This window comes from Podarcis erhardii (assembly GCF_964252035.2).
Source record: "Podarcis erhardii genome assembly, chromosome: 10".
In the NCBI taxonomy this organism is placed as follows: domain Eukaryota; kingdom Metazoa; phylum Chordata; class Lepidosauria; order Squamata; family Lacertidae; genus Podarcis; species Podarcis erhardii.
Genome location: NC_138500.1, coordinates 41,730,880 through 41,745,484, shown reverse-complemented (window position 1 = coordinate 41,745,484; position 14,605 = coordinate 41,730,880). Strand labels below are relative to the sequence as shown.

Genomic DNA, 14,605 nt, shown 5'->3' with positions numbered 1-14,605 from the left:
GCTGCAAAACGTTCTTTGAATTTTGTGACTTTTATTTGTTGTAAAATAAAAAAATAGAAATGGTTAAACCTTTATTTATTTAAGTTTTTTTCTGATTGCAATACTGAACTTTGAGGGACTTCTCTAAAATATGTGAAAGTAACAGAAAAAGCTACATATAACACACAAATATGTATGTATAAATGTGTATCTAAAATTTCAAACATATACATATTATTAACAATTTATTATTTATTTAGGCTTAAAAATATATACAAGATATATTGTTGAGGTCTCTTCAAGCACTGTAAAGGGTGAAGGTCCTCGCAGTGCTCCTTTGCACATGTTGACTGATGAAGATGGTAAGCTTTCTGTCATTGTCTAATTACAGTGTTTTATGCAGTTGACATCTTTAACATCAATTGGCTAAGCAGGACTGAAGGCACAGAATGTTGTACAAAAAAAATCTAATTGCTGGGGGCGGAGGGATTGTCAGAATGTTTGTAGACAAACTTCTGTGTGGGATGGAAAAACAGGCAGTTTTATGTTGGCATTTGCTAATTTCAAAAAATTCTCATATATCGAAAATTCAGTTACATAGTAAAGAAAGCAGTACTGTATTATGACAAACAAACAAAAAATGTTTAGGGTGTTCTTTCTTGCAAGTACAGACTGTTCTGAACCTCAGACCACATGCACCACATATTTCTCATAGTTGTGATCATGTTTCCCATTTGCATGCATGATTACACTATGACCTGAAATTTTGGTACACTATGCTGTTTTGTGTGAGTTAAAATAAACACAATTAAATGTTAATATTTTTGTTTCTGATGAAGTGTTCTATCATCTGTTGTTGTTGCTGTTGTTGTTTCTTAACATATACTAAAACTTAAGATAGAATAGTTAAAGACCACTGGATGAGTTGAAATAGTTCAAATCGGATCAACCTTAGTTGTTGTTACTTTATACTGAATCAGACCAATGGGTCATGAACTGGCTAGGTGTTGGTCTTCTAAATCTGAGATAGAGATCTTTCCCAGTTCTACAAAACTCCTCTTTTTACAAAAAGTTTTGTTTGTAAGTTAAACACAAATAGGGCACTCATTTGTTGGAGTAGGAACAGGATCACCCTTCTGTTACCTGGGCTAACCCTGCCTGTCCTCTCAAACATCTACATGTTGAACTTGGCTATCACTAAAGCAGGCATGGCCAAACTTGGCCCTCCATCTGTTTTGGGACTGCAATTCCTATCATCCCTGACCACTGGTCCTGTTAGCTAGAGTTCCTGCTCTAAAGGAACTCTTAGGCAGATGTTGCAGCGATGCTAATGTGATGTTGAGACTGGAACCAGAAACATGTCCCCATCCATGCATAACACATGAATAGGGCTTACAAGACCAGGAGTGTGTGTGTGTGTGTGTGTGTGTGTGTGTGTGTGTGTGACATGCTCTGCCACTGAGCTACACCTATTCCCCCCCCCCACACTGTTATATCGTCTTACTGTATAGTTTTACCACTGTTTTGATCAGGCTGAGTTTTAATTATCTTGAGTCTACATAACATATAAACCTTTGACTCTTTTGAAATTTGAAGGGGTTAATAAATAAACATGCTTCGTGCTGTTAGCCATCCATCAGTAAAATACTCAGCAATTTCCCCACCCTTTGGAGATAATATAATTATTTCTAGTTCAAAGGAACTATTTTATTGTAGTTTACATGCTTTCCCAGCTATAAAGTTAATATTTCTATTACAAGGAAATAATTGCAGCAATGCACTTGGAACATAGGTGAATCACAGTGACACACCCATTGCTCTGTTTTCTCATGAAATACTGTTTTCTATTGAATTGCAGAAACAGATGTCTTAACAGCACCATGCAAAATTGTCCCTTATTATCTCACTGCAAAACAAAGACAAAACACCTCAAACCAAATACCCTCCTTTAAACGCTAATTTATATGGATAAAATGCCATTTTAAGATTTTTTATTTATTTATCGCTGAAATTGTATTTAACATGATATTGTGTCCTCTCTTTAAGCTCCTAGCTCTCCTCCGCAATTGCTCACAGTAAAACAGTTGTCTGGTGTCATTGTGAAGTTGTCATGGCAACCACCACTGGAGCCAAATGGAATTATCCTCTATTACACAGTTTATGTCTGGTAAGATTTTTCTAGATAAATAAGAATCTGTCACCTACCAGAAATTTTAAGCTGTTTTTTTTAACTCTTTACACTTGTTGATTACATTTGTTATGCATGAGTTCTGGCTCATCACTTTAAACAACTAGACCTTTATGAATTAAAGCTGAGGTTTCTGCAGCTTTTACACATTTTGCAGGCCAGTGCTCACTAGATTCTTGAAGTAATTTTGGATGCCAGTTTTCAAAAACAAGATGTTTTTGCCATCCAAGCTGCTACACTCTGTCCAACAATAGTGCAAGTGATGGTCATACGTTGACATCAAAAGCTGCCTTACACTGAGTCAGACCAATAGTCCATATAGCCTAATAACATCTTTGTTTGGCAATGATGGGAAAATGGTATGTGTGTGTTGGGGAAGCAAATATCTACATGCATTGCCATATAATCTCATAAATAGCCCTTGTTTGTTTGAATGTACAGTGGTACCTCTGGTTACGTACTTAATTCGTTCCGGAGGTCCGTTCTTAACCTGAAACTGTTCTTAACCTGAGGTACCGCTTTAGCTAATGGGGCCTCCCACTGCCGCTGCACCATTTCTGTTCTCATCCTGAAGCAAAGTTCTTAACCCGAGGTACTATTTCTAGGTTAGCAGAGTCTATAACCTGAAGCGTATGTAACCTGAAGCGTATGTAACCCAAGGTACCACTGTATTCCAGATTGGAACCTTGGCATAGGGCAGGCTTCCTTAACCTCGGCCCTCCAAACGTTTTGAGACTACAATTTCCATCATCCCTGACCACTGGTCCTGCTAGCTAGGGATCATGGGAGTTGTAGGCCAAAAACATCTGGAGGGCCGAGGTTGAGGAAGCCTGGCATAGGGAGATTAAACCCTTTCCCCTCACAGTGGTCACAATTCAGACCCTTCTCTGCCCCGAACTACACACATTTGCTAGCTGCCCTAAAAGGAGAATTGCCAGTGTCAAATAGCAGCCACAAAAGTTGGATGATCCATATGTGTGATCAGCAGTGGCCAGAGGGATGAGGCAGTCACCTTGCTGGCCCTGCTGCTTCTGTAGTTTATCTGGATAATGATAATAATTATTTTATTATTTATACCCTGCCCATCTGGCTGGGTTGCCCCAGCCACTATGTGTGCCTTCTAACACACATCAAAACTTAATAAAACATCAGACATTAAAAACCTCCCTATGAAGGGCTGCCTTCAGATGTATAGTTATTTATCTCCTTGATATCTTATGGGAGGGCATTCCACAAGGAGTGCACGACTGCCGAGAAGGCCCTTTGCCTGGTTCCCTGTAACTTCTTTTCTTTCAGTGAGGGAACCACCAGAAGGCCCTCAGAGCTGGATCTTAGTGTCTGGGCTGAGTTGGAGATGCTCCTTCAGGTGTTTGGGGTGACGGCAAGGTTCGGGTTCAATGGATATTGTTGCAGGAGTTTTGGATTGGCTCCACTGCTGAGCATGCCACACAATCCTGACTTCAACCTTGACCTTCCTCAGCCTTGTACAGGAAAGCTGCAGTGATGGCACTTTTAGGATGGTCACTCAGCCCTACAACAGCTATTGACTGGTGGAGGCAAAAGGTTAAATTCCCTCTCCCTTCATGACAACGGTTCTAGTCTGGATCATCATCCGCCCTCTATCTACCAGACAAAAATCAAATGGTTAACATCACTTCCTGTTCAAACTTCAGATGTGTTTATGGACAACATCAGTTATATTTATACATTTCATTTAATGCATTTAGGAATATAATTTCAAGAAGAAGCATTAATGTAACAGAAACTTCATTAGACATCACGGATCTTGAAAATAAGATGGAATATAGTGTTTATGTAACAGCAAGTACCAGATTTGGAGACGGAAATATAAAGAGTGACATGATCAGCTTCATTACCTCTGAAGGAGGTAAGAGTACGTTGTTGCCATAATTTAATTTTGTAATCTGGTTGTTGTTGCTTTTCCTTTGACTTTTCTTGTTGATTGTTCTTAATGACTTTTTAGCTTTTATTATTGATCACCTGGAAGACATAATTCATTGTTCAGTATACAGACAATAATGTTAAAAAGTAAACATTATTGCAAGTAAACAATGAAAGAAAAAATTTGATTTACTATTGAGAATGATCCCACCAGTATGCAGTAAATAAAATCTTATCCACCCAAATCACCTAAGACAAGTAAAATAATTTGGTAATAGATGCTGTATGTAAATAAGTACCTCCTAAAAAGAACATGATTCTTTCCACTCATTCATAGCATTTCAGTTCTGTTTAAGCCATGTGCCTTCAGAAGCTGAATTCTTATTCCAATCAAATAAAGGGACATTTTCATCTTATTGTTTCTCTTCACTCTGGGGGTGATCGGTCTTGCCTCCTCTGAGATTGCTTTCCCTTCATAGACTAAAACGGGGGTGGGGGTGGGTGGGAAATACATGTTGACTAAAATGATGTGGCTAGGAAACTACAATTCATAATTTTTTAAACAATGTTTAAAAATACTTTTCCTGATGTGTTCTCTTTCAACCTAAACCTTTAATATGAACCCAATTTTTACCAAATATCTGTCGGTCTTTCAAATGTGTTTCCAGATAGCATTTGTACTGTTGGTTCTTGTCTATCACTGTTTGCCCACATTATATGCCTTATCTGGAGGATGAGACTGAATTTAAAAATTATGAATAAATTTTGCATAGTGTGAAATCTCCCCAATTTTGCAGGGCCGGAAAATCAACTGTGTTGTATTATTGATTCATTTGTGTAGCAATTACATGCCAAAATGTAAAAGGTAAATGTAAACATGTTTTTCAGCTCCAAGTGACCCACCTAAAAATGTGTGGTATAAAAACATTACCTCTTCATCAGTACGAATCTTCTGGGATCCTCCTCAAAAGCCCAATGGAGTTATACAGTTTTATTCGATTTACTACAAAAATGATTCGGACACTTACATGCAGGTAAATTTCAGGTTTTTTTCTTTTCCCTGAATTTCCATGGTAAAGATTGAATTAATTGTTTTGTAAATTTGTTCGTGACCACCATATGCATGAGGAGTAGCTTCATATTAATTTTAAACAGCTCTCAGAATGAGCCCATATCACAGTATGAAACAGAAACAGGCTTATGAATACATATATCCTTACACATCTACCTACCCACAGTTTCACTGAAAACTGCTGAAGTTTGACTCCTTGCTTCCATGCCATTACAACACTCATTAAACTATAGAATTTAAGGTTCACTTTCACTACCGTTTTAGTATAAGCAAAGCCCCCTCTGGTGGCTGTATGAAGAACATAGCAAAAACCTAACCTTTTGTGTGCTTAGAAATAGAAATTATATCCTTAAAAGCTTTAGTGTCATTACTGCTGTAGTGCTTGATATAGTTTCATTTGCTCAATAAATATAGCCACTGGATGCATTTTGTTATCTAAAGGTTTACAAATATAGGTAATTTTACATAGTTTTAAATATCTTAGTTTCTTGCTTAGCTAAGGTACTAGTTCCTTGTTTAATATCAAATAAATAAATTTAAAATTTAAAAAATCCTTATCTTGGCCCAGTTTGCAACTAAAACTAAATCAATACACACTAAAACTAAACCAAAACACACAATACACCAATACACATATGTGTATGTGTACTCACAATAAAAAATCATGGCTGCTATGTTGCTCCTCACATCATCCTGCTATCGTGGTACCTGAAGCTAAATTGTGGTTTTGCTTAGCATTATATCAGAACTGAGACCTGTAGTTTGTCTTATTACAGGCAAACCAGGCAGCAGTTTGCTCCAAGTAGTATTGCAGAAGGACCAGGGAAAAAGCAAAACTATTGTGATTTTTACAGTGAGTTTGCACATTTACACTTAACCATGGTTTCACTTAGTGTTACATGGCAACTGGGTCACCGTTTACAGAAATGGTTACGACTTTGGTTTTAATTGTGCTTTTTTGTGCAAATATTTTTCCCCTACCTCTGCCCAGAATTTTACCAGTTACGCTATTGACAGTGGTGTCGACAATGCAACTTTGTCTACTGTATTAAGCAACTTGGCAAAATGGAGCCACTACACACTTTGGTTAAGTGCTAGCACAGCCTTTGGAAATGGAAACCAAACCAGTGAAATCATACATTTGTACACAGATCAAGATGGTATGCATTTTAAAAAAATATTATCAAAATATATTGTAAAACTTATAGAAATTAGTCTTCTAAGGAAGGATTTGGCAGGATTGCAATAGGGTAGTGATGGTACCACATTATGTGCCCCTTTTAAAGGCATCTATGGTACTCATACAGTGGTACCTCGGGATACAGGCGCTTCAGGTTACAGACTCTGCTAACCCAGAAATAGTACCTCGGGTTAAGAATTTTGCTTAAGGTTGAGAACCGAAATTGCATGGCGGCGGCATGGTGGCAGCGGGAGGCCCCATTAGCTAAAGTGGTACCTCAGGTTAAGTACAGTTTCAGGTTAAGAATGAACCTCTAGAATGAATTAAGTTCTTAACCCGAGGTACCACTGTATAGTTATTTCTCTGTCCCAGGATTTATGACATTCCTCACACCAGAGATTCAACTAGATGTACAATAATCAGATTTAAGGTGTATCTCAATTCACTATTTTTAACAGACCACCTTGTTATCAGAGTCTCTTTGATTTGGACCTAACTACTGTATTCCACAGTGCACCTGTTTTAGCTAATACTAGTCTCTACCCATCTGCTCTGCAGATTTTTCACAATTATATTTGTTTCTTTCTTGTCCTCCTCAGACATACAGTCTCTATGGCCCTGTTTAGACTTAAGGGGTTGCAAAGTTTTCTCATCGTTATTGCTCCTAGGAGTGTAGCTTCGTTCCATTTTCAGTTTCTAATAAAGCAGGTGTAGGCAGATTGCTTTTATTTATTCATAATCCCATATACAGGCTTTTAACCTTTGGAATTTATCCCTGAAATTCTATTTGACATTCTAATAATTATAATTATTAGTGGAATGCTAAAACTCAATTTTCAGTGTAAGGTGTGATCTCTATCCTGGAAGCAAGTCTTACTGAAATCAGTCGACTTACTTCCATTGAAGAACGCTTAAGAATCAGAGAATATAATGGCACATGCCTCATCAACCATGGTTTTGCATTTTAATGAGATGTTTAATAAGCCTTCATTACCAAATTGATCCCCCAAGAAATCTATATTTAACCCTTGTTAGATGAGGGAATATAGAGCAAAAATAAAACCATCTGCTTAAACTCAATAAAAGTTCTGTAACATCCAGACTATATTAGTTGCATACTGTGCATTTTCCAATTTCTAGCATTTTCAATTGTATGTGAAGGACGAAATGGTCCCTCATATACAAAGCTTCCTGACTGCTGGAAAGAGAGAAGACTAAACAAGAAACTTACTCCCAGGCATGCTGGTTTCTATACACGGGGACATGTTTTGTTTTGTTTTGTTTTGAATGCGAGGGAGCTTTGAATAATGTTTTCCTCTGCCTTTATCATGCTTTGGCTAAGGAATACATCCACATACACTGAATATATAGCATGTGCTTACTTTTAGTACAGAAGACTAGAGTTTTTTTATGTTTATAAAAGCAATTGTCTTTTCAAAAAATGAGTTAAGTATCATTAATCCGGAACATTTCAGGTTGAAACCAATGTGAATTACTTCCATCCCTAGTCCTTATGTATAGCCACATGTAAGTATAAGAGAAGAGAGTGCATACAGACCCTTTAACTTTTGCTTATTTGTGCTATAGTTCCAGATGGACCTGTGGAACAGCTGGCCTATCAAAACATTTCTTCCACTGCTGTAAATATAAGCTGGATGCCCCCAGCCCAACCTAATGGAATGGTCTTCTACAAGGTTTCACTGACAATGCAGGATGCTCAGACAGACCATGAGATTCTGTCACTCATTTTGAATGATACAAATGTGGTTCTTCGTAAACTAGAAAAATATACCAGTTATCTTCTAAAAATCACTCCAGCAACAGAAAATGGAGTGTCTGAAATGCACACTGCTAGTCTGCACATCCGAACTGAAGAAGATGGTATGTTCCATACTTTGTTTTGTTCTTGTTCTTAAATATTGGGTTTGTCCAGGCATGGGCAATGTGTGACTTGGAGTACTTCTGTGAGGACTATGGCCTTTCTGTACAACACAATATAAAGAAGCTTAAAATGTGATGGAAAACAATTTCTGCAGAATCAAAATCAAGGAAAGAGGTAAAAAGAGAAGCCAACTTCAAAGGTGTTGTGATGTTAAAGTCTCATAACCAAGATTTTTCAAGGCCTGGATACAATTTTGCATGTCTAAAATATCCATTCAGTGTAAGGTTATAGGAGAAACACAGCACTGCAAACCTAATTTTTGTGAAACTGTGTAAATTAAGCTTGGATTTTTGTGTGGAAGTAAGTGACACGGGCTTACTTCAGAATAGATTGGTCTGCATGCTAATTTGCAAGTTAGCTTATGGATGGTGCTGTATCCTATGATGTTGCCCTGTGGTGTTTGTCAAGATGTCCAGCCTCTGTTTAGCAAAATGATAGTTTTTTAAAAATAAATTCACTGTAATATTGTCTCATGAAATTATTTTAATCACTTTAAACTGAATTAATTATAGGTGGTTAAGAAAAGAATGGGCATGCCATTACTGTTATCTAATGTGTGCTGCAATTCTGCATTTAGATAATGAAAGAAAAAGTACGTGTGTAGATGCTTATTAGAGATTTCACAATAAAGTTTTTTTAGCAGTTTAATATTTTCCCCTTTATCTATTGATGCAGTTCCAGAATCTGCACCAATTATGACATCTTATAAAAACCTTTCGTCTACCTCAGTGATGTTATCCTGGGATCCTCCAGCCCGGGCAAATGGCATCATAATAAGCTATGTCTTAAAGCTGCATGGACTAGAACGAAATGATTCTTTCACTACTTCCAATAACTCAGTTGTCTTAGAAGATCTTTCACCATTTGTACTCTATAGTTTTTATGTATCTGCAAGAACTGGAAAAGGGCTCGGCCCATCCACTGTTTTGATGTTCTTCACAGATGAGTCTGGTGAGTAACAAGTTTAGGTGCCAGCAAGATCATTAGACACAAACTGAGTTGAATGTATTTTTTTTTTTTTTACTTTAGACAAGGTTTTGTTATCTTAATATTTGTTGCCCCTGCAGTGTAGAACACTTATTGAAGTAGGATCTTCTTCTGAACATACAGTGAGGGGGGAAAGTATCTGATCCCCTGTTAAATTTGCCCATTTGCCCTCTGATGAAGAAATGACTAGTCCATAATTTTAATGGTAGGTTTATTGTAGCTGTGACAGACAGAATAACAACAGGAAAACCCCCAGCTTTAAACTCTTAAGGTTTTCAATCCATGGAATCTCCAAGTAGGGATGAGGGAGACACCAGTCTGAAACCTCAGAGATCTGCTGCCAACCTGTGTAAACAATATTGAGCTAATACTTGTGCTAATACTTTGTATGAGGGGCAGCATCCTATATTCTTATTTTTCTGTGATGGGACATATACCTGTTAGCTGAATATCAAATTAGGTGATGTGATAACAAGGAAATTAGGATTACACTGCCTCTTGAACCATTCTCTGGTGGTTTCTAAATTGACTGTTAACATTGTTTTAATCATTGTGACATGCACCTATTAAGATTAGGTAAAGGTAAAGGGACCCCTGACCATTAGGTCCAGTCATGACCGACTCTGGGGTTGCGGCGCTCATCTCGCATTATTGGCCGAGGGAGCCAGCATACAGCTTCCAGGTCGTGTGGCCAGCATGACGAGCCGCTTCTGGCAAACCAGAGCAGCGCATGGAAACACCGTTTACCTTCCCGCCGGAGCGGTACCTATTTATCTACTTGCACTTTGACGTGCTTTTGAACTGCTGGGTGGGCAGGAGCAGGGACCGCACAACAGGAGCTCACCCCGTCGCAGGGATTTGAACTGCCGACCTTCTGATTAGCAAGTCCTAGGCTCTGTGGTTTAACCCACAGCGCCACCCGCGTCCCTCCTATCCAGATTACGGTATGCTTTACTGAAAAGGAAGGTAAAATATTCTACTTGTTACACAGATTAAGAATGTAGGGAGATCTATTTTAAGGTGTTCTTTTAGCCCTTCCTCTAGATGAAAGTCAAGTACTGCAAAATCACACAATGTAACTTCTCTTTTAGACTCTTGAGTGGGTGTTTTTTTTAGCAAAGTGAAGCCTCTCCAATGATATATTTGCACTATAATGTGTGAGGTACCAACATAGCTGGTATTCCCCAAGCAAATCACTTGCAAGGTGGCATGGCAAGTCTTAGGAACAAGACTAGAAGTTTATTTTAATTGATTTGACTTAGCGGTTCAGCTGACTAATTTTCTCTTTGCCTGAAATTTGATTGTTATTATTTGTTTAGCAGTGAAAATAAATAGATCTTCCAGTTTCTTACAATTACTCTTTACAGAAACATACATCTCTGAAAAACATATCAAACAGGTTGAAAGAACAATTATCCTAACAGAACTAATAGCATTGCTACATTGGTCTGAAAGATGTTAAATGAATGCATGTCAAATCTCTAAGAGTGAATTGCTTTTACAAAATATCTGTATGTACAAGTAGGATATACAGTGTTACAGTTAAATGATGTTTATTTTCATAGTTCCACTGGCTCCTCCCGAGAACCTGACAATTGCCAATTACACATCTAATTCTGTATGGCTGAAATGGAATCCAAGCCCTCAACCAAATGGTGTTATTCAAAGATATGTTTTTAACATTTTGGATAACTGCAGTCAAACTACATTTTATCAGGTTTGTAACCCTAATGTTATATTCACACATATAATTAATATTATTAATTAAGATATATTTTGCGGTTCAGGACTGAACTGTTACTAGGAAATAAGACCTCAAAACTACTCTGAACTATGCCCACTATAAAAAGGAGTTTGTAGATTTCATGCAAGAAATTTTTGAAAGGAAAGTGCTCCCAATTTCTTGGATTTGCTTTAAATCGTTCACATGCCCTTTGTGAATTTAAGGCAGTTGTACAAAGTAAATCAAAGAAGGTTATTTTTTAACCTGGACACTTCTCATTTCCATAATTCGTGCCTTTACAGACTTGCCTATATATGTATGAGCAGTGGTGAATTGGGTTAGTTTATATTTTACAATAACATTTCATCCAGTTTATTGGACAGGGAGTCACACCTTAAGAATTTTTTGGGGGGATAGACTAAATAAACAAGCAGTGAGGAAGCTTTGGCCCATGGGACTGATTACACCCACCTGGCCTGTGAATATAGTCCACAAGGCCCTGTCCATTCCCTTGATATGAATGAACTTAGCAGTACTAGGATGATGCCAGTTATTGCTGTTGTGAATGGTCCTTAAATTGAATTGTCACGGGCTGTACTTATGGCATTTAATTGTGATTTGACTCCATTGTTTCCATTCCCCCCTACAATTCCATATATACCCAGCCAACTGAGCCTAACGTGTCATTCATCTAACAAAATGGACTCTAATTCATGAAAGCTAATGCCATACAGTGCTACCTTAGGTTACATACGCTTCAGGTTAAAGACTCCGCTAACCCAGAAATAGTGCTTCGGGTTAAGAACTTTGCTTCAGGATGAGAACAGAAATCGGGCTGCGGCGGCGCAGCAGCAGCAGGAGGCCCCATTAGCTAAAGTGGTGCATCAGGTTAAGAACAGTTTCAGGTTAAGTACGGACCTCCAGAACGAATTAAGAACTTAACCTGAGGTACCACTGTATTTAATTTGTTAGTCTTTAAGGTGCAACAAGTCTCTGTTTTCAATTCTGTGGAAAATCTGGCAAAAATAGCAATTTTATAGTAATTGCTTTCTTCATCTAAGAACATTTCAGGTTCACACAATGAAGCTAATATTCTTGGACTAGAACCATTCAACACTTACTTCATCAGTGTTTCTGCATTCACAAAAGTTGGAAACGGCAATCAATTCAGCAATCTTGTTCAGCTGACCACAATGGAATCAGGTTAGCTTGCTTGAAATGTAATACTATTTGGGGGTTTTCTCCCTGCACACTTAAGAAACCTTAAGTTATGGGGCAATCCAGGGCAAGTTCGTTTTCAGAAGTTGGTTTAGGACTTTTACCTCTCCTACCAAGTAGGCTGTCTGTCATAGGAGCATACTGTCTCTCAACTTGTCAACCTTGGCTTCCTTCAGTTTCCTACATCAGATGGACTGGGAGGACTCCTCTGTAAGCAGACAGGTTATCATCTTAGTTGAGATCCTTGTCCCTTGTGCAACAAAATTCATGAAAGCTGTCATTAACCCACCTGTTGCTTGTTGAAACCCATTTGTGTAAGTCTATTGTCCCTCTTTCTCTTTGCATTGTGGCACAGTGCTAAACCAAGGCCTTCCCTCGATAGCTCTCTCGTCAAGAGCTCTAGTTATGCTGTCATCTCAAATAGCTGGAATGCTTGCCCCTTGGTTGTAACATTACCATGCTCTTACTGAAGTATACTCTAATGCAACTGCCCTTTCAGTTTTGTAGGAATGTTAACCTATGGTGCATGTTTCTCTTTGAAGCTCCAGATATTGTCCAGAATATCCAATGTACTGCAACCAGTTGGCAGTCAGTCCTAGTCCAGTGGGACCCTCCTTTGAAGGCAAATGGGATTATTACCCATTACATCATAACATTTGGAAAGAATTCAACAATCTTGTCTTCTGATAATGAAACAGTGCATACTTTCAGAGACTTGTTATCAAATACCTCTTACCAGTTTAAAATACAGGCTGTGACAGCTGCCGGGGATGGAAAAGAGCAGCTATGCAATGCCAGCACATTTCCAGAAACAGGTAACAATTCTTGTGGTTACAATTGCACTTGATGTAAATAATATTTTCCCTACTCACATTTGCTAGGCTATCCCAATCCATGAATTTGTTTCTCATATCTCAAGAGGATATTCTTACGAATTCATGGACTAAGAACTAGGATATTGTTAGAAGTGTGGTAAAAGGAGCAAAGCCACATTATGAAAATAACTTAGATTTCTGCTGTGTTAGTTATGATTTTCTATTTTAATGAATTTACTGGAAAGTTAGTATTTTATTGAAAGCAGTGGCACTTATTTTCAAATAAGCATATTCTGGCCTAAATGCCAGGAGTAACAACAAGAAGAAAATGGTCATTATTAGGTCAACATATTCTTAAATATATGTTTACATGAATTGCTTTCCATTGAGTTGCTACCACTTGAAACTGGAGACTTGTGATTAGGAATGGAAACAGTTTTATAGTTGTTCTCAGCTTCTTATTTATGGTGGTCTATGTTAGTCACAGACACACAGCCAACACTGAGTCACTGCCAAAGCATTTATTTTTGACACCAAGTGAAATCAAATTAGGTTCACTGCCTCATTGGAAAATCTCTGAACAGCAGCTCTGGAAGTACTGTTTGATTGTTTTAAGCAATGGGCAGAGCCCAACTGATCTCTATACTGGCATCCCCTAGTATAGCCCCTGGGTGTTGCAGAGCATGGACATTTCTCACAAAAGGTGGAGAGTTCAACTCTTATTGGAGTGAAGTGCTTATGAGGTCAGGTGCTAAAGGCCTGGTCACAGGGGTTCAGGTGGAGTTCACAGTTTGAGACCCCATATAGCCCTTACGTAGGTTGATCACATGTCAGTAATGGCATGTAATGAGATTTAGGTGCTAGGTAAATCTCTTTTCTATTAGTCCATGCCTTTAATGATTTCGGTACTCGCATACACACGCACTCCAAATTTTGTGAGGGAGGCTCTCTGAAAAAGTGTGGGAAATGGTGCAAGGGACTGCAGAGCAGTTGGGGAATTTGTGGAAATTGCTTCAACCCTTCCATGAATAGAAAGGCACCATTGGATCCAGTGCCTTACTGCTTTAATGGCAGCCTTTGCCTGCTGGGTATGTCCGTTGCATTTGCAACATTGCTGTTGTTTTCTTGCTGCAACCATTGCATTTTATTTTTTTACACCAATTTGAAAAGGTTATATTTAAAAACATGGTCTGAATGCAGCCAACATACCCATGTCCTTTCCATTCCTTCCAGATTCCCAAGTCATGGCCTGATAAACTGTGTACTTCCATTGAAGGTTGCAGTTCTATTCAGTTCTAAATAATATTATTATTATTTTGCATATAGTCTTTGTACACTCCCTTTCAATAAAAGGAAGCAAATGGCCCTCATATTCATGCTTTGGTAAAGTACTTATTGCAGTTAATCTAGATACCACACCCTAATATCCTAATAAATCATTTTCTCCACAATCCATCTTAAACTGAATTAAGTTGTGATAAACCTAACAATCATAATATGTATAGAAACAGCAAACAGGCAATCATATTAAGGCAATTGAGCAAAGAAGGATTTAAGACAAATCTTCCAATTATACAAAGTTTTCTTTCTGCTTTGAGG

At 38.0% G+C, this 14,605-nt stretch overlaps 1 protein-coding gene across 3 annotated transcripts in view; it reads left to right on the top strand.

Moving 5' to 3' along the window:
- PTPRQ (protein tyrosine phosphatase receptor type Q) overlaps nt 1-14,605 on the top strand; it is a 106,604-nt gene that overhangs the window by 45,101 nt on the left and 46,898 nt on the right. For all 3 annotated transcript variants that reach the window (XM_081878558.1, XM_081878557.1, XM_081878556.1), the window contains exons 34-43: nt 240-341; nt 2,026-2,146; nt 3,895-4,055; nt 4,958-5,103; nt 6,133-6,301; nt 7,909-8,202; nt 8,939-9,214; nt 10,816-10,967; nt 12,035-12,176; nt 12,734-13,006. In XM_081878558.1, coding sequence (XP_081734684.1) covers nt 240-341; nt 2,026-2,146; nt 3,895-4,055; nt 4,958-5,103; nt 6,133-6,301; nt 7,909-8,202; nt 8,939-9,214; nt 10,816-10,967; nt 12,035-12,176; nt 12,734-13,006 — 1,836 coding nt within the window. The remainder of the gene's footprint in view (nt 1-239; nt 342-2,025; nt 2,147-3,894; nt 4,056-4,957; nt 5,104-6,132; nt 6,302-7,908; nt 8,203-8,938; nt 9,215-10,815; nt 10,968-12,034; nt 12,177-12,733; nt 13,007-14,605) is intronic.